Source organism: Oncorhynchus keta, chromosome 1 (genome assembly GCF_023373465.1).
Source record: "Oncorhynchus keta strain PuntledgeMale-10-30-2019 chromosome 1, Oket_V2, whole genome shotgun sequence".
Taxonomy (NCBI): Eukaryota; Metazoa; Chordata; class Actinopteri; order Salmoniformes; family Salmonidae; genus Oncorhynchus; species Oncorhynchus keta.
In genome coordinates, this window is record NC_068421.1 from 82184064 (window position 1) to 82197369 (window position 13306).

General features: G+C 49.4%; 1 protein-coding gene across 4 annotated transcripts in view; it reads right to left on the reverse strand.

Annotated features, from left to right (window-relative positions):
* LOC118375443 (SH3-containing GRB2-like protein 3-interacting protein 1) overlaps positions 1-13306 on the reverse strand; it is a 181898-nt gene that overhangs the window by 115588 nt on the left and 53004 nt on the right. For 3 of the 4 annotated variants that reach the window (XM_052462225.1, XM_052462215.1, XM_052462199.1), the window contains exon 3: positions 104-148. In XM_052462225.1, the coding sequence (XP_052318185.1) occupies positions 104-148 (45 nt within the window). Of the gene's footprint in view, positions 1-103; positions 149-709; positions 1024-13306 lie in introns of those variants that run through there. The other variant, XM_052462210.1, reaches the window with a different exon arrangement.

A 13306-nucleotide genomic window follows, 5' to 3' on the forward strand; every position in this document is an offset into this window, starting at 1 on the left:
CACACACACACACACACACACACACACACACACACTGCTAGCAGATGAGACACCGTTGAGGAGGCGGATAAATAAATAGAGAATCAAAGAAAATGTGTCTTACCTTCCATCATGATTGCTGATTTGCATTCCTCTATCTCCAAGGAGCCTGAAAAGACAGCAGGAGGGGGAGAGAAGCCCCTAGTTAGCAAATGATAAACTAGAACACAAAGCCTAGTGCCACGGATAACACCCAGCCTCAAACACCCCCACACGTCATCTGTCAACTGGCCCAGGGTCCATGCACCGCGGCTGGGCAGAGAGGTGGGGCTGGCTGGGCACTGTGCCGATCTGTAGCCCGAGAGAGGCAGGGGCTGGGGCTTAGGCCATGGATGCTGCTACTAACCTACACAATCAGCTGAGGATGCTGAGGAAGAAAAAAAGCTATTCTAAAAAGATTAGAAAAAGAGGGGGTAAAGAGGGAGGGACGGGGGTGGAGAGGCAGAGCGAGAGAGAAAGAGGGAGCGATGCTTGCTGAGGTCACAGCTGCTCTCAGCCAATCCCTAAGGTTCTCTGCAGAGTCACATGGCATTTAGCTTGCATCTTCTGACAGCCTGGCCTTACTAGTAACCTCTCTCTTTTCCTCCCTCACACACATTCTCACACACCCACTCACACTCAAACGTAAGCATGTTAACGCATAGAAAACACACACCCCTCCCCTGCCTACCTTGTGACGCTGAAGTATCTGGACTCTGCTGGGCGATGAATGAGATTAATGATTTGCTCGTTGCCAGAATAACGAGCAGGTTGAAGTGAATTGACAGCCCATGTTGAGGACACACTCCCCAACACACTCACCCCCTGATTTTGGTTACAGAATAGATGTATTTCCCCTCCTAGCTGGTATATACATTTCTCTGTAGGTTGACAGTATTTTAAAATATCTATTTTCACAGTGTTCTGCCTTCTCTCTGCTACTCCCTCCCACTGTTTTTGCTCTGACTGCTGGCTCTGTATGACTGCTCTCCCTCTCTGCCTCTCTCTATCCCTCCATTCCACCCAACCACCCTCTCTCTCTGACCCTCCCTTTCTCTCTCCCTCTCCACTGCCACTGGGGATAATAATAAATCATTGTGACTTCAGGGAGGCCGACGCTGTGTACAGCTGCCCCTCTAGACTCAGCCCAACAGTTGAAGGAGCTACCGCTGCTACCACTACAACCGTTATGCTACTACTACTACCACTGCTGCAACCGTTCAGCTACTACTACTACTACTGTTCTGCAACTACTACTACTACCACTACTAATACCACCGCTACTGTTCTGCTGCTACTACTACTCCTACCACTACTGTTCTGCTACTAGTAGCACTGCTACCGTTCTGCTACTTCTACTACTGCAACTACTACCGCTGCTATCGCTCTGCTGCTACTACTACCATCACTGCTACCGTGCTACTACTACTACTACTGCTTCTATTACTGTTCTGCTACACCTACCGCTGCTACCACTATTACTACCACCGCAACCATTCTGCTGCTGCTGCTCCTACTACTACCGCTGCTACCGTTCTGCTACTACTACTACTACAATTACAGCTGCTACCATTCTGCTGCTACTACTACTACTGCTACCGTTCTACTGCTATTACTACCACTGCTACCATTCTGCTGCTACTACTACCACTGCTTCCGTACTGCTGCTACTACTACCACTGCTACTACCACTGCTACCGTTCTGCTACTACTACTGCTACCGTTCTGCTACTACTACTACTACAATTACAACTGCTACCGTTCCACTGCTACTACTACCACTGCTACCATTCTGCTGCTACTACTACCACTGCTACTGTACTGCTGCTACTACTACCACTGCTACCGCTACTACTACTGCTACCGTTCTGCTGCTGCTACTACCACGGCTACCGTTCTGCTGCTACTACTACCACTGCTACAGCTACTACTACTGCTACCGTTCTGCTGCTGCAGTTACCACTACTACAACTACTACCACCGCTGCTACCGTGCTGCTGCTACTGCTATTGCAACCTTTCTGCTGCTGATGCTCCTAATACTACCGCTGCTACTGTTCTGCTACTACTACTACTACTACTACTACAATTACAACTGCTACCATTTGGCTGCTACTACTACCACTGCTACCATTCTGCTACTACCATTTTTATGCTACTATTATCACAGCTGCTACTGTTCTGCTGCTACTACTACTACTACAACTACTACTACTATTGCTACCATTCTGCTGCAACTACTACCACTGCTACTGTTCTGCTGCTGCTACTACTACCACTGCTATCGTTCTGCTGCTGCTACTACTACTACCGCTGCTACCATTCTGCTGCTACTACTACTACCACTGCTACCATTCTGCTGCTGCTACTACTACCACTGCTATCGTTCTGCTGCTGCTACTACTACCACTGCTACTGTTCTGCTGCTGCTACTACCACTGCTATCGTTCTGCTGCTGCTACTACTACCACTGCTACTGTTCTGCTGCTACTACTACCACTGCGACCGTTCTGCTGCTGCTACCACTACCGCCGCGACCGTTCTGCTGCTGCTACCACTACCGCTGCTACCGTTCTGCTGCTTCTACTACTACCACTGCTTCCGTTCTGCTGCTGCTACCACTACCGCTGCTACCGATCTGCTGCTGCTACTACTAACACTGCTACTGTTCTGCTACTGCTACTACTACCACTGCTACCATTCTGCTGCTGCTACTACTACTACTACCACCGTTCTGCTGCTGCTACTACTAACACTGCTACCGTTCTGCTGCTGCTACCACTACCGCTGCGACCGTTCTGCAGCTGCTACCACTACAGCTGCGACCGTTCTGCTGCTACTACTACTCCCGCTGCTACCGTTCTGCTGCTACTACCACTACCGCTGCTACCGTTCTGCTGCTGCTACTACTACCGCTGCTACCTTTCTGCTGCTGCTACTACTACCACTGCTACCGTTCTGCTGCTGATACTACTACTGCTATTACTACTACCGCTGCTACCGCTAATACTACCGCTCTACTACTACTTCTACCGCTGCTACCGCTAATACTACCGCTTCTACCGCTGCTACTGTTCCGCTGCTGCTACTACCACTGCTACCATTCTGCTGCTACTACTACTACCGTTTCACTACCACTATTACTACTACCGTTCAACCACTACTACTACTGCTGCTACCGCTGCTACCGTTCTGAATGCTACCACTGTTACCGCTGCTACCATTCTGCTGCTGCTACTACTACCACTGCTATCGTTCTGCTGCTGCTACTACTACCACTGCTACTGTTCTGCTGCTGATACTACTACTACTACTACCACCGTTCTGCTGCTGCTACTACTACCGCTGCGACCGTTCTGCTGCTGCTACCACTACCGCTGCGACCGTTCTGCTGCCGCTACCACTACCGCCGCGACCGTTCTGCTGCTGCTACCACTACCGCTGCTACCGATCTGCTGCTGCTACTACTAACACTGCTACCGTTGTGCTACTGCTACTACTAACACTGCTACCGTTGTGCTACTGCTACTACTACCACTGCTACCATTCTGCTGCTGCTACTACTACTACTACCACCGTTCTGCTGCTGCTGCTACTACCGCTGCGATCGTTCTGCTGCTGCTACCACTACCGCTGCTACTGCTACTACTACCACTGCGAATGTTCTGCTGCTGCTACCACCACCGCTGCTACTGCTACTACTACCACTGCGAACGTTCTGCTGCTGCTACCACTACCGCTGCGACCGTTCTGCTGCCGCTACCACTACCACTGCTACCGTTCTGCTGCTGCTACTACTACTACTACCACCGTTCTGCTGCTGCTGCTACTACCGCTGCGATCGTTCTGCTGCTGCTACCACTACCGCTGCGACCGTTCTGCTGCCGCTACCACTACCACTGCTACCGTTCTGCTGCTGCTACCACTACCGCTGCTACCGATCTGCTGCTGCTACTACTAACACTGCTACCGTTGTGCTACTGCTACTACTACCACTGCTACCATTCTGCTGCTGCTACTACTACTACTACCACCGTTCTGCTGCTGCTGCTACTACCGCTGCGATCGTTCTGCTGCTGCTACCACTACCGCTGCTACTGCTACTACTACCACTGCGAACGTTCTGCTGCTGCTACCACCACCGCTGCTACTGCTACTACTACCGCTGCGACCGTTCTGCTGCTACTACTACTCCCGCTGCTACCGTTCTGCTGCTGCTACTACTACCGCTGCTACCTTTCTGCTGCTGCTACTACTACCACTGCTACCGTTCTGCTGCTGATACTACTACTGCTATTACTACTACCGCTGCTACCGCTAATACTACCGCTCTACTACTACTTCTACCGCTGCTACCGCTAATACTACCGCTTCTACCGCTGCTACTGTTCCGCTACTGCTACTACCACTGCTACCATTCTGCTGCTGCTAATACTACTACTACTATTACTACTACCGTTCAACCACTACTACTACTGCTGCTACCGCTGCTACCGTTCTGCTGCTACCACTGTTACCGCTGCTACCATTCTGCTGCTCCTACTACTAACACTGCTACTGTTCTGCTGATGCTACTACTACAACTGCTACCATTCTGCTGCTGCTACCGCTGCTGCTGCTGCTACTACTACCACTGCTACTGTTCTGCTAATAGTACTACTACCGCTGCTACTGTTCTGCTGCTGCAACCGCTGCTACCGTTCTGCTGCTGCTACTACCACTGCTACCGTTCTGCTGCTACTACTGCTGCTACCGTTCTGCTGCTGCTACTACTACTACTACTACTACTACTACTACTACTACTACTACTACTACTACTACCATTCTGCTGCTACTGCTACCGCTGCTACCGTTCTGCTGCTGCTGCTACCGTTCTGCTCTACTACTACCACTGCTACCATTCTGCTGCTGCTACTACTACCGTTCTACCAATGCTACCATTCTGCTGCTGCAACCGCTGCTACCGTTCTGCTGCTGCTACTACCACTGCTACCGTTCTGCTGCTACTACTGCTGCTACCGTTCTGCTGCTGCTACTACTACTACTACTACTACTACTACTACTACTACTACTACTACTACTACTACTACTACTACCATTCTGCTGCTACTGCTACCGCTGCTACCGTTCTGCTGCTGCTGCTACCGTTCTGCTCTACTACTACCACTGCTACCATTCTGCTGCTGCTACTACTACTACCGTTCTACCAATGCTACCATTCTGCTGCTGCTACCGCTGCTACTGTTCTGCTGCTGCTACTACTACCTCTCCTACTGTTGTGCTGCTGCTGCTACCACTGCTACCGTTCTGCTGCTGCTACTACCACTGCTACCATTCTGCCACTACTACTACTACTACTACTACTACTACCGTTCTGCTGCTACTGCTACCGCTGCTACCGTTCTGCTGCGGCTACTGCTGCTACCGTTCTGCTCGGCTACTACTACTACTACTCCTACTACTGCTACCACTGCTACCGTTCTGCTGCTGCTACTACCACTCCTACCGTTCTGATTCTACTACCACTGCTACCGTTCTGCTGCTGCTACTACCGTTCTGCTGCTGCTACTACCACTGCTACCGTTCTGCTTCTACTACCACTGCTACCGTTCTGCTGCTGCTACTACCGTTCTGCTGCTACTACTGCTGCTACCGTTCTGCTGTGGCTACTGCTGCTACCGTTCTGCTGCGGCTACTACTACTACTACTACTCCTACTACTGCTACCACTGCTACCGTTCTGCTACTGCTACTACCACTGCTACCGTTCTGCTTCTACTACCACTGCTACCGTTCTGCTGCTGCTACTACCGTTCTGCTGCTACTACTACTACTACTACTACCGTTCTGCTGCTACTGCTACCGCTGCTACCATTCTGCTGCTACTACTACTACTACTACTACCGTTCTGCTGCTACTGCTACCGCTGCTACCGTTCTGCTGCTACTACTACCACTGCTACCATTCTGCTGCTGCTACTACTACTACTACCGTTCTGTTGCTGCTACTACCGCTGCTACCGTTCTGCTGCTACTACTTATGCTACCATTCTGCTGCTGCTACTGCTACTACTACTACCGCTCTGCTGCTACGACTACTACTACTACCGTTCTGCTGCTGCTACTACCACTGCTACCGTTCTGCTGCTGCTACGACCACTGCTACCGTTCTGCTGCTACTACTGCCACTGCTACCGTTCTGCTGCTACTACTGCTGCTACCGTTCTGCTGCGGCTACTGCTGCTACCGTTCTGCTGCGGCTACTACTACTACTACTACTACTACTACTACTACTCCTACTACCACTGCTACCATTCTGCTACTGCTACTACCACTGCTACCGTTCTGCTTCTACTACCACTGCTACCGTTCTGCTGTTGCTACTACTGTTCTGCTGCTACTACTACCACTGCTACCGTTCTGCTGATGCTACTACCACTGCTACCATTCTGCTGCTACTACTACTACTACTACTACCGTTCTGCTGCTACTGCTACCGCTGCTACCGTTCTGCTGCTACTACTACCACTGCTACCGTTCTGCTGCTGCTACTACCGTGCTGCTGCTACTACTACCACTGCTACCATTCCGCTGCTGCTACTACCGTTCTGCTGCTACTACTACCACTGCTACCATTCTGCTGCTTCTACTACCGTTCTGCTGCTACTACTACCACTGCTACCATTCTGCTGCTACTACTACCGTTCTGCTGCTACTACTACCACTTCTACCGTTCTGCTGCTGCTACTACCACTTCTACCGTTCTGCTGCTACTACTGCCACTGCTACCGTTCTGCTGCTGCTACTACTACCACTGCAACCATTCTGCTGCTACTACTACCACTGCTACCATTCCGCCGCTGCTACTACCGTTCTGCTGCTACTACTACCACTGCTACCATTCTGCTGCTACTACTACCACTGCTACCATTCTGCTGCTACTACTACTACTACCACCGTTCTGTTGCTGCTACTATCACTGCTACCGTTCTGCTGCTGCTACTACCACTTCTACCGTTCTGCTGCTGCTACTACTACCACTGCTACCGTTCTGCTGCTGCTACTACTGCTGCTACTACTACCACTGCTACCATTCTGCTGCTACTACTACCACTGCTACCATTCCGCCGCTGCTACTACCGTTCTGCTGCTACTACTACCACTGCTACCATTCCGCTGCTACTACTACCACTGCTACCATTATGCTGCTACTACTACTACTACCACCGTTCTGTTGCTGCTACTATCACTGCTACCGTTCTGCTGCTGCTACTACCACTTCTACCGTTCTGCTGCTAGTACTACTACCGTTCTGCTGCTGCTACTACTACCACTGCTACTGTTCTGCTGCTGTTACCGTTCTACTACTACTACTGCTGCTACCATTCTACTACTACTACTGCTGCTGTTACCGTTCTACTACTGCTACTACTGCTACTGTTACCGTTCTACTACTGCTACTACTGCTACTGTTACCGTTCTACTACTACTACTACTGCTACTGCTACCGTTCTACTACTACTACTGTTACCGTTCTACTACTACTACTACTACTACTACTACTACTGTTACCGTTCTACTACTACTACTACTACTACTACTGTTACCGTTCTACTACTTCTACTACTGCTGCTACCGTTCTACTACTAATACTACTACTACTGTTACCGTTCTACTACTACTACTACTGTTACCGTTCTACTACTTCTACTACTGCTGCTACCATTCCACTACTACTACTACGGTTACCGTTCTACTACTACTACTACTACTACTACTACTACTACTGTTACCGTTCTACTACTACTACTACTACTACTGTTACCGTTCTACTACTTCTACTACTGCTGCTACCGTTCTACTACTTCTACTACTGCTGCTACCATTCTACTACTACTACTACTGTTACCGTTCTACTACTACTACTACTACTACTACTACTGTTACCGTTCTACTACTACTACTACTACTGTTACCGTTCTACTACTACTACTACTACTGTTACCGTTCTACTACTACTACTACTACTGTTACCGTTCTACTACTACTACTACTGATACCATTCTACTACTACTACTACTACTGTTACCGTTCTACTACTACTACTACTACTGTTACCGTTCTACTACTACTACTACTGCTACTGCTACCATTCTGCTGCTACTACTACCACTGCTACCATTCTGCTGCTACTACTACCACTACTACCACCGTTCTGTTGCTGCTACTATCACTTCTACCGTTCTGCTGCTACTACTACTACTACTACCGTTCTGCTGCTGCTACTACTACCACTGCTACCGTTCTGCTGCTGCTACTACTGCTGCTACTACTACCACTGCTACCATTCTGCTGCTACTACTACCACTGCTACCATTCCGCCGCTGCTACTACCGTTCTGCTGCTGCTACTACTACCACTGCTACCGTTCTGCTGCTGCTACTACTGCTGCTACTACTACCACTGCTACCATTCTGCTGCTACTACTACCACTGCTACCATTCCGCCGCTGCTACTACCGTTCTGCTGCTACTACTACCACTGCTACCATTCTGCTGCTACTACTACCACTGCTACCATTCTGCTGCTACTACTACTACTACCACCGTTCTGTTGCTGCTACTATCACTGCTACCGTTCTGCTGCTGCTACTACCACTTCTACCGTTCTGCTGCTACTACTACTACTACTACCGTTCTGCTGCTGCTACTACTACCACTGCTACTGTTCTGCTGCTGCTACTACTACCACTGCTACCGTTCTACTACTACTACTGCTGCTGTTACCGTTCTACTACTACTACTGCTGCTACCATTCTACTACTACTACTGCTGCTGTTACCGTTCTACTACTACTACTGCTGCTACCATTCTACTACTACTACTGCTGCTGTTACCGTTCTACTACTGCTACTACTGCTACTGTTACCGTTCTACTACTACTACTACTGCTACTGCTACCGTTCTACTACTACTGCTGTTACCGTTCTACTACTACTACTACTACTACTACTACTGTTACCGTTCTACTACTACTACTACTACTACTACTACTGTTACCGTTCTACTACTTCTACTACTGCTGCTACCATTCCACTACTACTACTACGGTTACCGTTCTACTACTACTACTACTACTACTGTTACCGTTCTACTACTACTACTACTACTACTGTTACCGTTCTACTACTTCTACTACTGCTGCTACCGTTCTACTACTTCTACTACTGCTGCTACCATTCTACTACTACTACTACTGTTACCGTTCTACTACTACTACTACTACTGTTACCGTTCTACTACTTCTACTACTGCTGCTACCGTTCTACTACTTCTACTACTGCTGCTACCATTCTACTACTACTACTACTGTTACCGTTCTACTACTACTACTACTACTACTGTTACCGTTCTACTACTACTACTACTACTGTTACCGTTCTACTACTACTACTACTACTGTTACCGTTCTACTACTACTACTACTACTGTTACCGTTCTACTACTACTACTACTACTGTTACCGTTCTACTACTACTACTACTACTGTTACCGTTCTACTACTACTACTACTACTGTTACCGTTCTACTACTACTACTACTACTACTACTGTTACCGTTCTACTACTACTACTACTACTGTTACCGTTCTACTACTACTAATACTACTGTTACCGTTCTACTACTACTACTACTGCTACTGCTACCGTTCTACTGCTACTACTGCTGTTACCGTTCTACTACTGCTACTACTACTGTTACCATTCTACTACTACTACTACTACTACTACTACTACCTTTCTTCTACTGCTGCTACTACCGTTGCAACCGTTCTACTACTACCACTGCTACCACTACTGCTGCTGCGGCTACCATTTCTTCTACTACTACTGCTGCTGCTGCTACTACTACTACTGCTGCTGCTACTACTAATGCTGCTGCTACTACTAATGCTGCTGCTACTACTACTGCTGCTGCTACTACTACTGCTGCTGCGGCTACCATTTCTTCTACTACTGCTGCTGCTACCACTACTACTGCTGCTGCTACTACTACTGCTGCTCCTACTAATACTGCTGCTACTACTGCTACTGCTGATGCTACTACAACTGCTGCTGCTACTACTACTACTGCTGCTGCTACTACTACTACTGCTGCTGCTACCACTACTGCAGCTACCATTTGTTCTACTACTACTGCTGCTGCTGTTACTACTGCTGTTGCTGCTACTAGTACTGCTGCTGCTGCTGCTACTACTGCTGCTGCTACTACTAATGCTGCTGCTAATACTACTGCTGCTGCTACTACTAATGCTGCTGCTACTACTACTACTGCTGCTGCTACTACTACTGCAGCTGCTACGACTACTACTGCTACCTTTCTGCTGCTACAATTTCTTCTACTACTACTGCTGCTGCTTGTACTACTGCTACCTTTTCTGCTGCTACCATTTCTTCTTCTACTGCTGCTGCTACCATTTCTTGTACTACTGCTGCTACCATTTCATGTACTACTACTGCTACCATTTCTTGTACTACTGCTGCTACCATTTCTTGTACTACTGCTGCTACCATTTCTTGTACTGCTGCTGCTACCATTTATTGTACTGCTGCTACTACCATTTCTTCTGCTACTGCTGCTACCATTTCTTCTCCTACTGCTGCTACCATTTCTTCCACCACGATGCCATCTGGCCCTACAGGGAGTAGAGGAGGGAGGGAGGTGTGTGTACCGCTACTCTCAGCCTGCCACCAGCGAGAGGGGTATTTGGAGAGATGGAGCGAGAAAAGGAGGGAGGGAGGGAGGGCAGGGAGAGAAAGAGAGATGTGTGTGTGTGGATGGAGGCTGGTGATTCATTTTACATGAGGGGGTGGGTGAGAGCCAGAGTAAAGGATGACCGCTCCACTACACGCTTTCCGTTGCTATCAGGGTCATGTCAATGTGATGTTATACCTGCTTCACAGAGTTTTGAGAGCAGAGGAGCAGAGCGGAAGAGCATCTTTATTCTATTCTTCCCTACTGAAATGTAACATATTCATCGATCATGCAAAAGTACAGTGTAATCAATAGCTTTGGTCCAGTTTTTCGCAAGTACTAATTCAATTGTTGCTTGTGGTTATACTAATTGATCCTCTAATTACACAAGTTGATTTTCTTTACATTGTGAAAATAGTCAATGTAGCTAGCTAGTGTCACATTCTGACCTTAGTTCCCTTTGTATGTCTTTGTGTTAGGTTGGTCAGGGCGTGAGTTGGGGTGGGTAGTCTATGTCCTTTTTCTATGTTGGTATATTTCTATGTGTTTGGCCTAGTATGGTTCTCAATCAGAGGCAGGTGTCGTTCGTTGTCTCTGATTGAGAATCACACTTAGGTAGCCTGTTTTCCCCATTTTGGTTGTGGTTGTTTGTTTTCTGTTTTGTGTCTGCACCAGACAGAACTGTTTCGGTTTCATTTCAGTCTCTTGTTGTTTTTGTCATTCAGTGTTCTGTTCTATTAAATAATCATGAACCACGCTGCGCTTTGGTCCTCACTGTCACACCTTGGTCTTAGTATTTTGTGTTTTCTTTATATATTTGGTCAGGCCAGGGTGTGACATGGGTTATTGTGGTGTGTTTTTTGTCTTGGGGATTTGTGGGGCGTCGACGTAGTCTATGGCTGCCTGAGGCGGTTCTCAATAAGAGTCAGGTGATTCTCGTTGTCTCTGATTGGGAACCATATTTAGGCAGCCATATTCTGTGAGTGTTTTCGTGGGTGATTGTTCCTGTCTCTGTGTAGTTGTTCACCAGACAGGCTGTATAGGTTTTCACGTTCCGTTTGTTGTTTTGTAATATTTACAAGTTATTTCATGTATCGCTATTCTTCATTAAAGAACATGAGTAACCACCACGCTGCATTTTGGTCCGCTTCTCCTTCAACAGACGAACGCCGTTACAGAATCACCCACCACACCCGGACCGAGCGGCGTGGTAACAGGCAGCGACAGCAGGAGCAGCGAAAGGAGGAATGGACATGGGAAGACGTGTTGGATGGCAAAGGTTGTTATACTTGGGAGGAGATACTGGCCGGAAGAGATCGCCTCCCATGGGAACAGGTGGAGGCACTTAGGAGAGCAGAGGCAGCCGGAGAGAGGAGCCGACGAGACGAGGGAACACGGTTGGCAAGGAAGCCCGAAAAGCACCCCCAAAAATGTATTGGGGGCTCAGGGAGAGTGTGGCAGAGTCAGGAGACAGACCTGAGCCAACTCCCCCTGTTAACCGTGAGGAGCAGCGATCAAAGGACTTCTGGACTTGGGAAGAGATATTGGACAGTAAAGGACCATGGGCACAGCCTGGAGAATATTGCCGCCCCAGGGAAGAACTGGAGGCGGGGAAAGCGGAGAGGCGCTGCTATGAAGAGGCAGCACGACGAAGCGGATGGAAGCCTGAGAGTCAGCCCCAAAAATGTATTGGGGGGGGGCTTACAGGGAGTATGGCTATGCCAGGTAGGAGACCTGCGCAAACTCCCTGTGCTTACCGGGGGGCTAGAGAGACCGGGCAGGCACCGTGTTATGCTATGGAGCGCACGGTGTTTCCAGTGCGGGTGCATAGCCCGGTGCGGTTCATACCAGCTCTTCGTATTGGCCGGGCTAGAGTGGGCATCGAGCCAGGTAAGGTTGGGCAGGCTCGGTGCTCAAGAGCTCCAGTGCGCCTGCACGGTCCGGTCTATCCAGAGCCACCTCCAAACACCAGTCCACCAGTGTCAGCTCCCCGCACCAGGCTTCCTGGGCGTGTCTTCGATCCAGTACCACCAGTTCCAGCACCACGCACCAGGCCTTCAGTGCGCCTCGCCTGTTCAGCACAGCCAGGGCCATCCTTCTCTCTAGCGCTGTCGGAGCCTCCCGCCTGTTCAGCGCAGCCAGCGTTTTCCTCCTCTCCTGCGCTGTCGGAGTCTCCCGACTGTTCAGCGCTTCCAGAGCCTTCCTCCTCTACAGTGCTGCCGGAGCCTCCTGCCTGTTCAGCGCAGCCTGAGCTGCCAGACTGCATGGAGCAGCCAGAGCTGCCAGTCTGCATGGAGCAGCCAGAACTGCCAGTCTGCATGGAGCAGCCAGAGCTGTCAGCCTGCATGGAGCAGCCTGAGCTGTCAGTCTGCATGGAGCAGCCTGAGCTGCCAGACTACATGGAGCAGCCAGAGCTGCCAGTCTGCATGGAGCAGCCAGAGCTGCCAGTCTGCATGGAGCAGCCTGAGCTGTCAGTCTGCATGGAGCAGTCTGAGCTGACAGTCTGCATGGAGCAGCCAGAGCTGCCAGTCTGCATG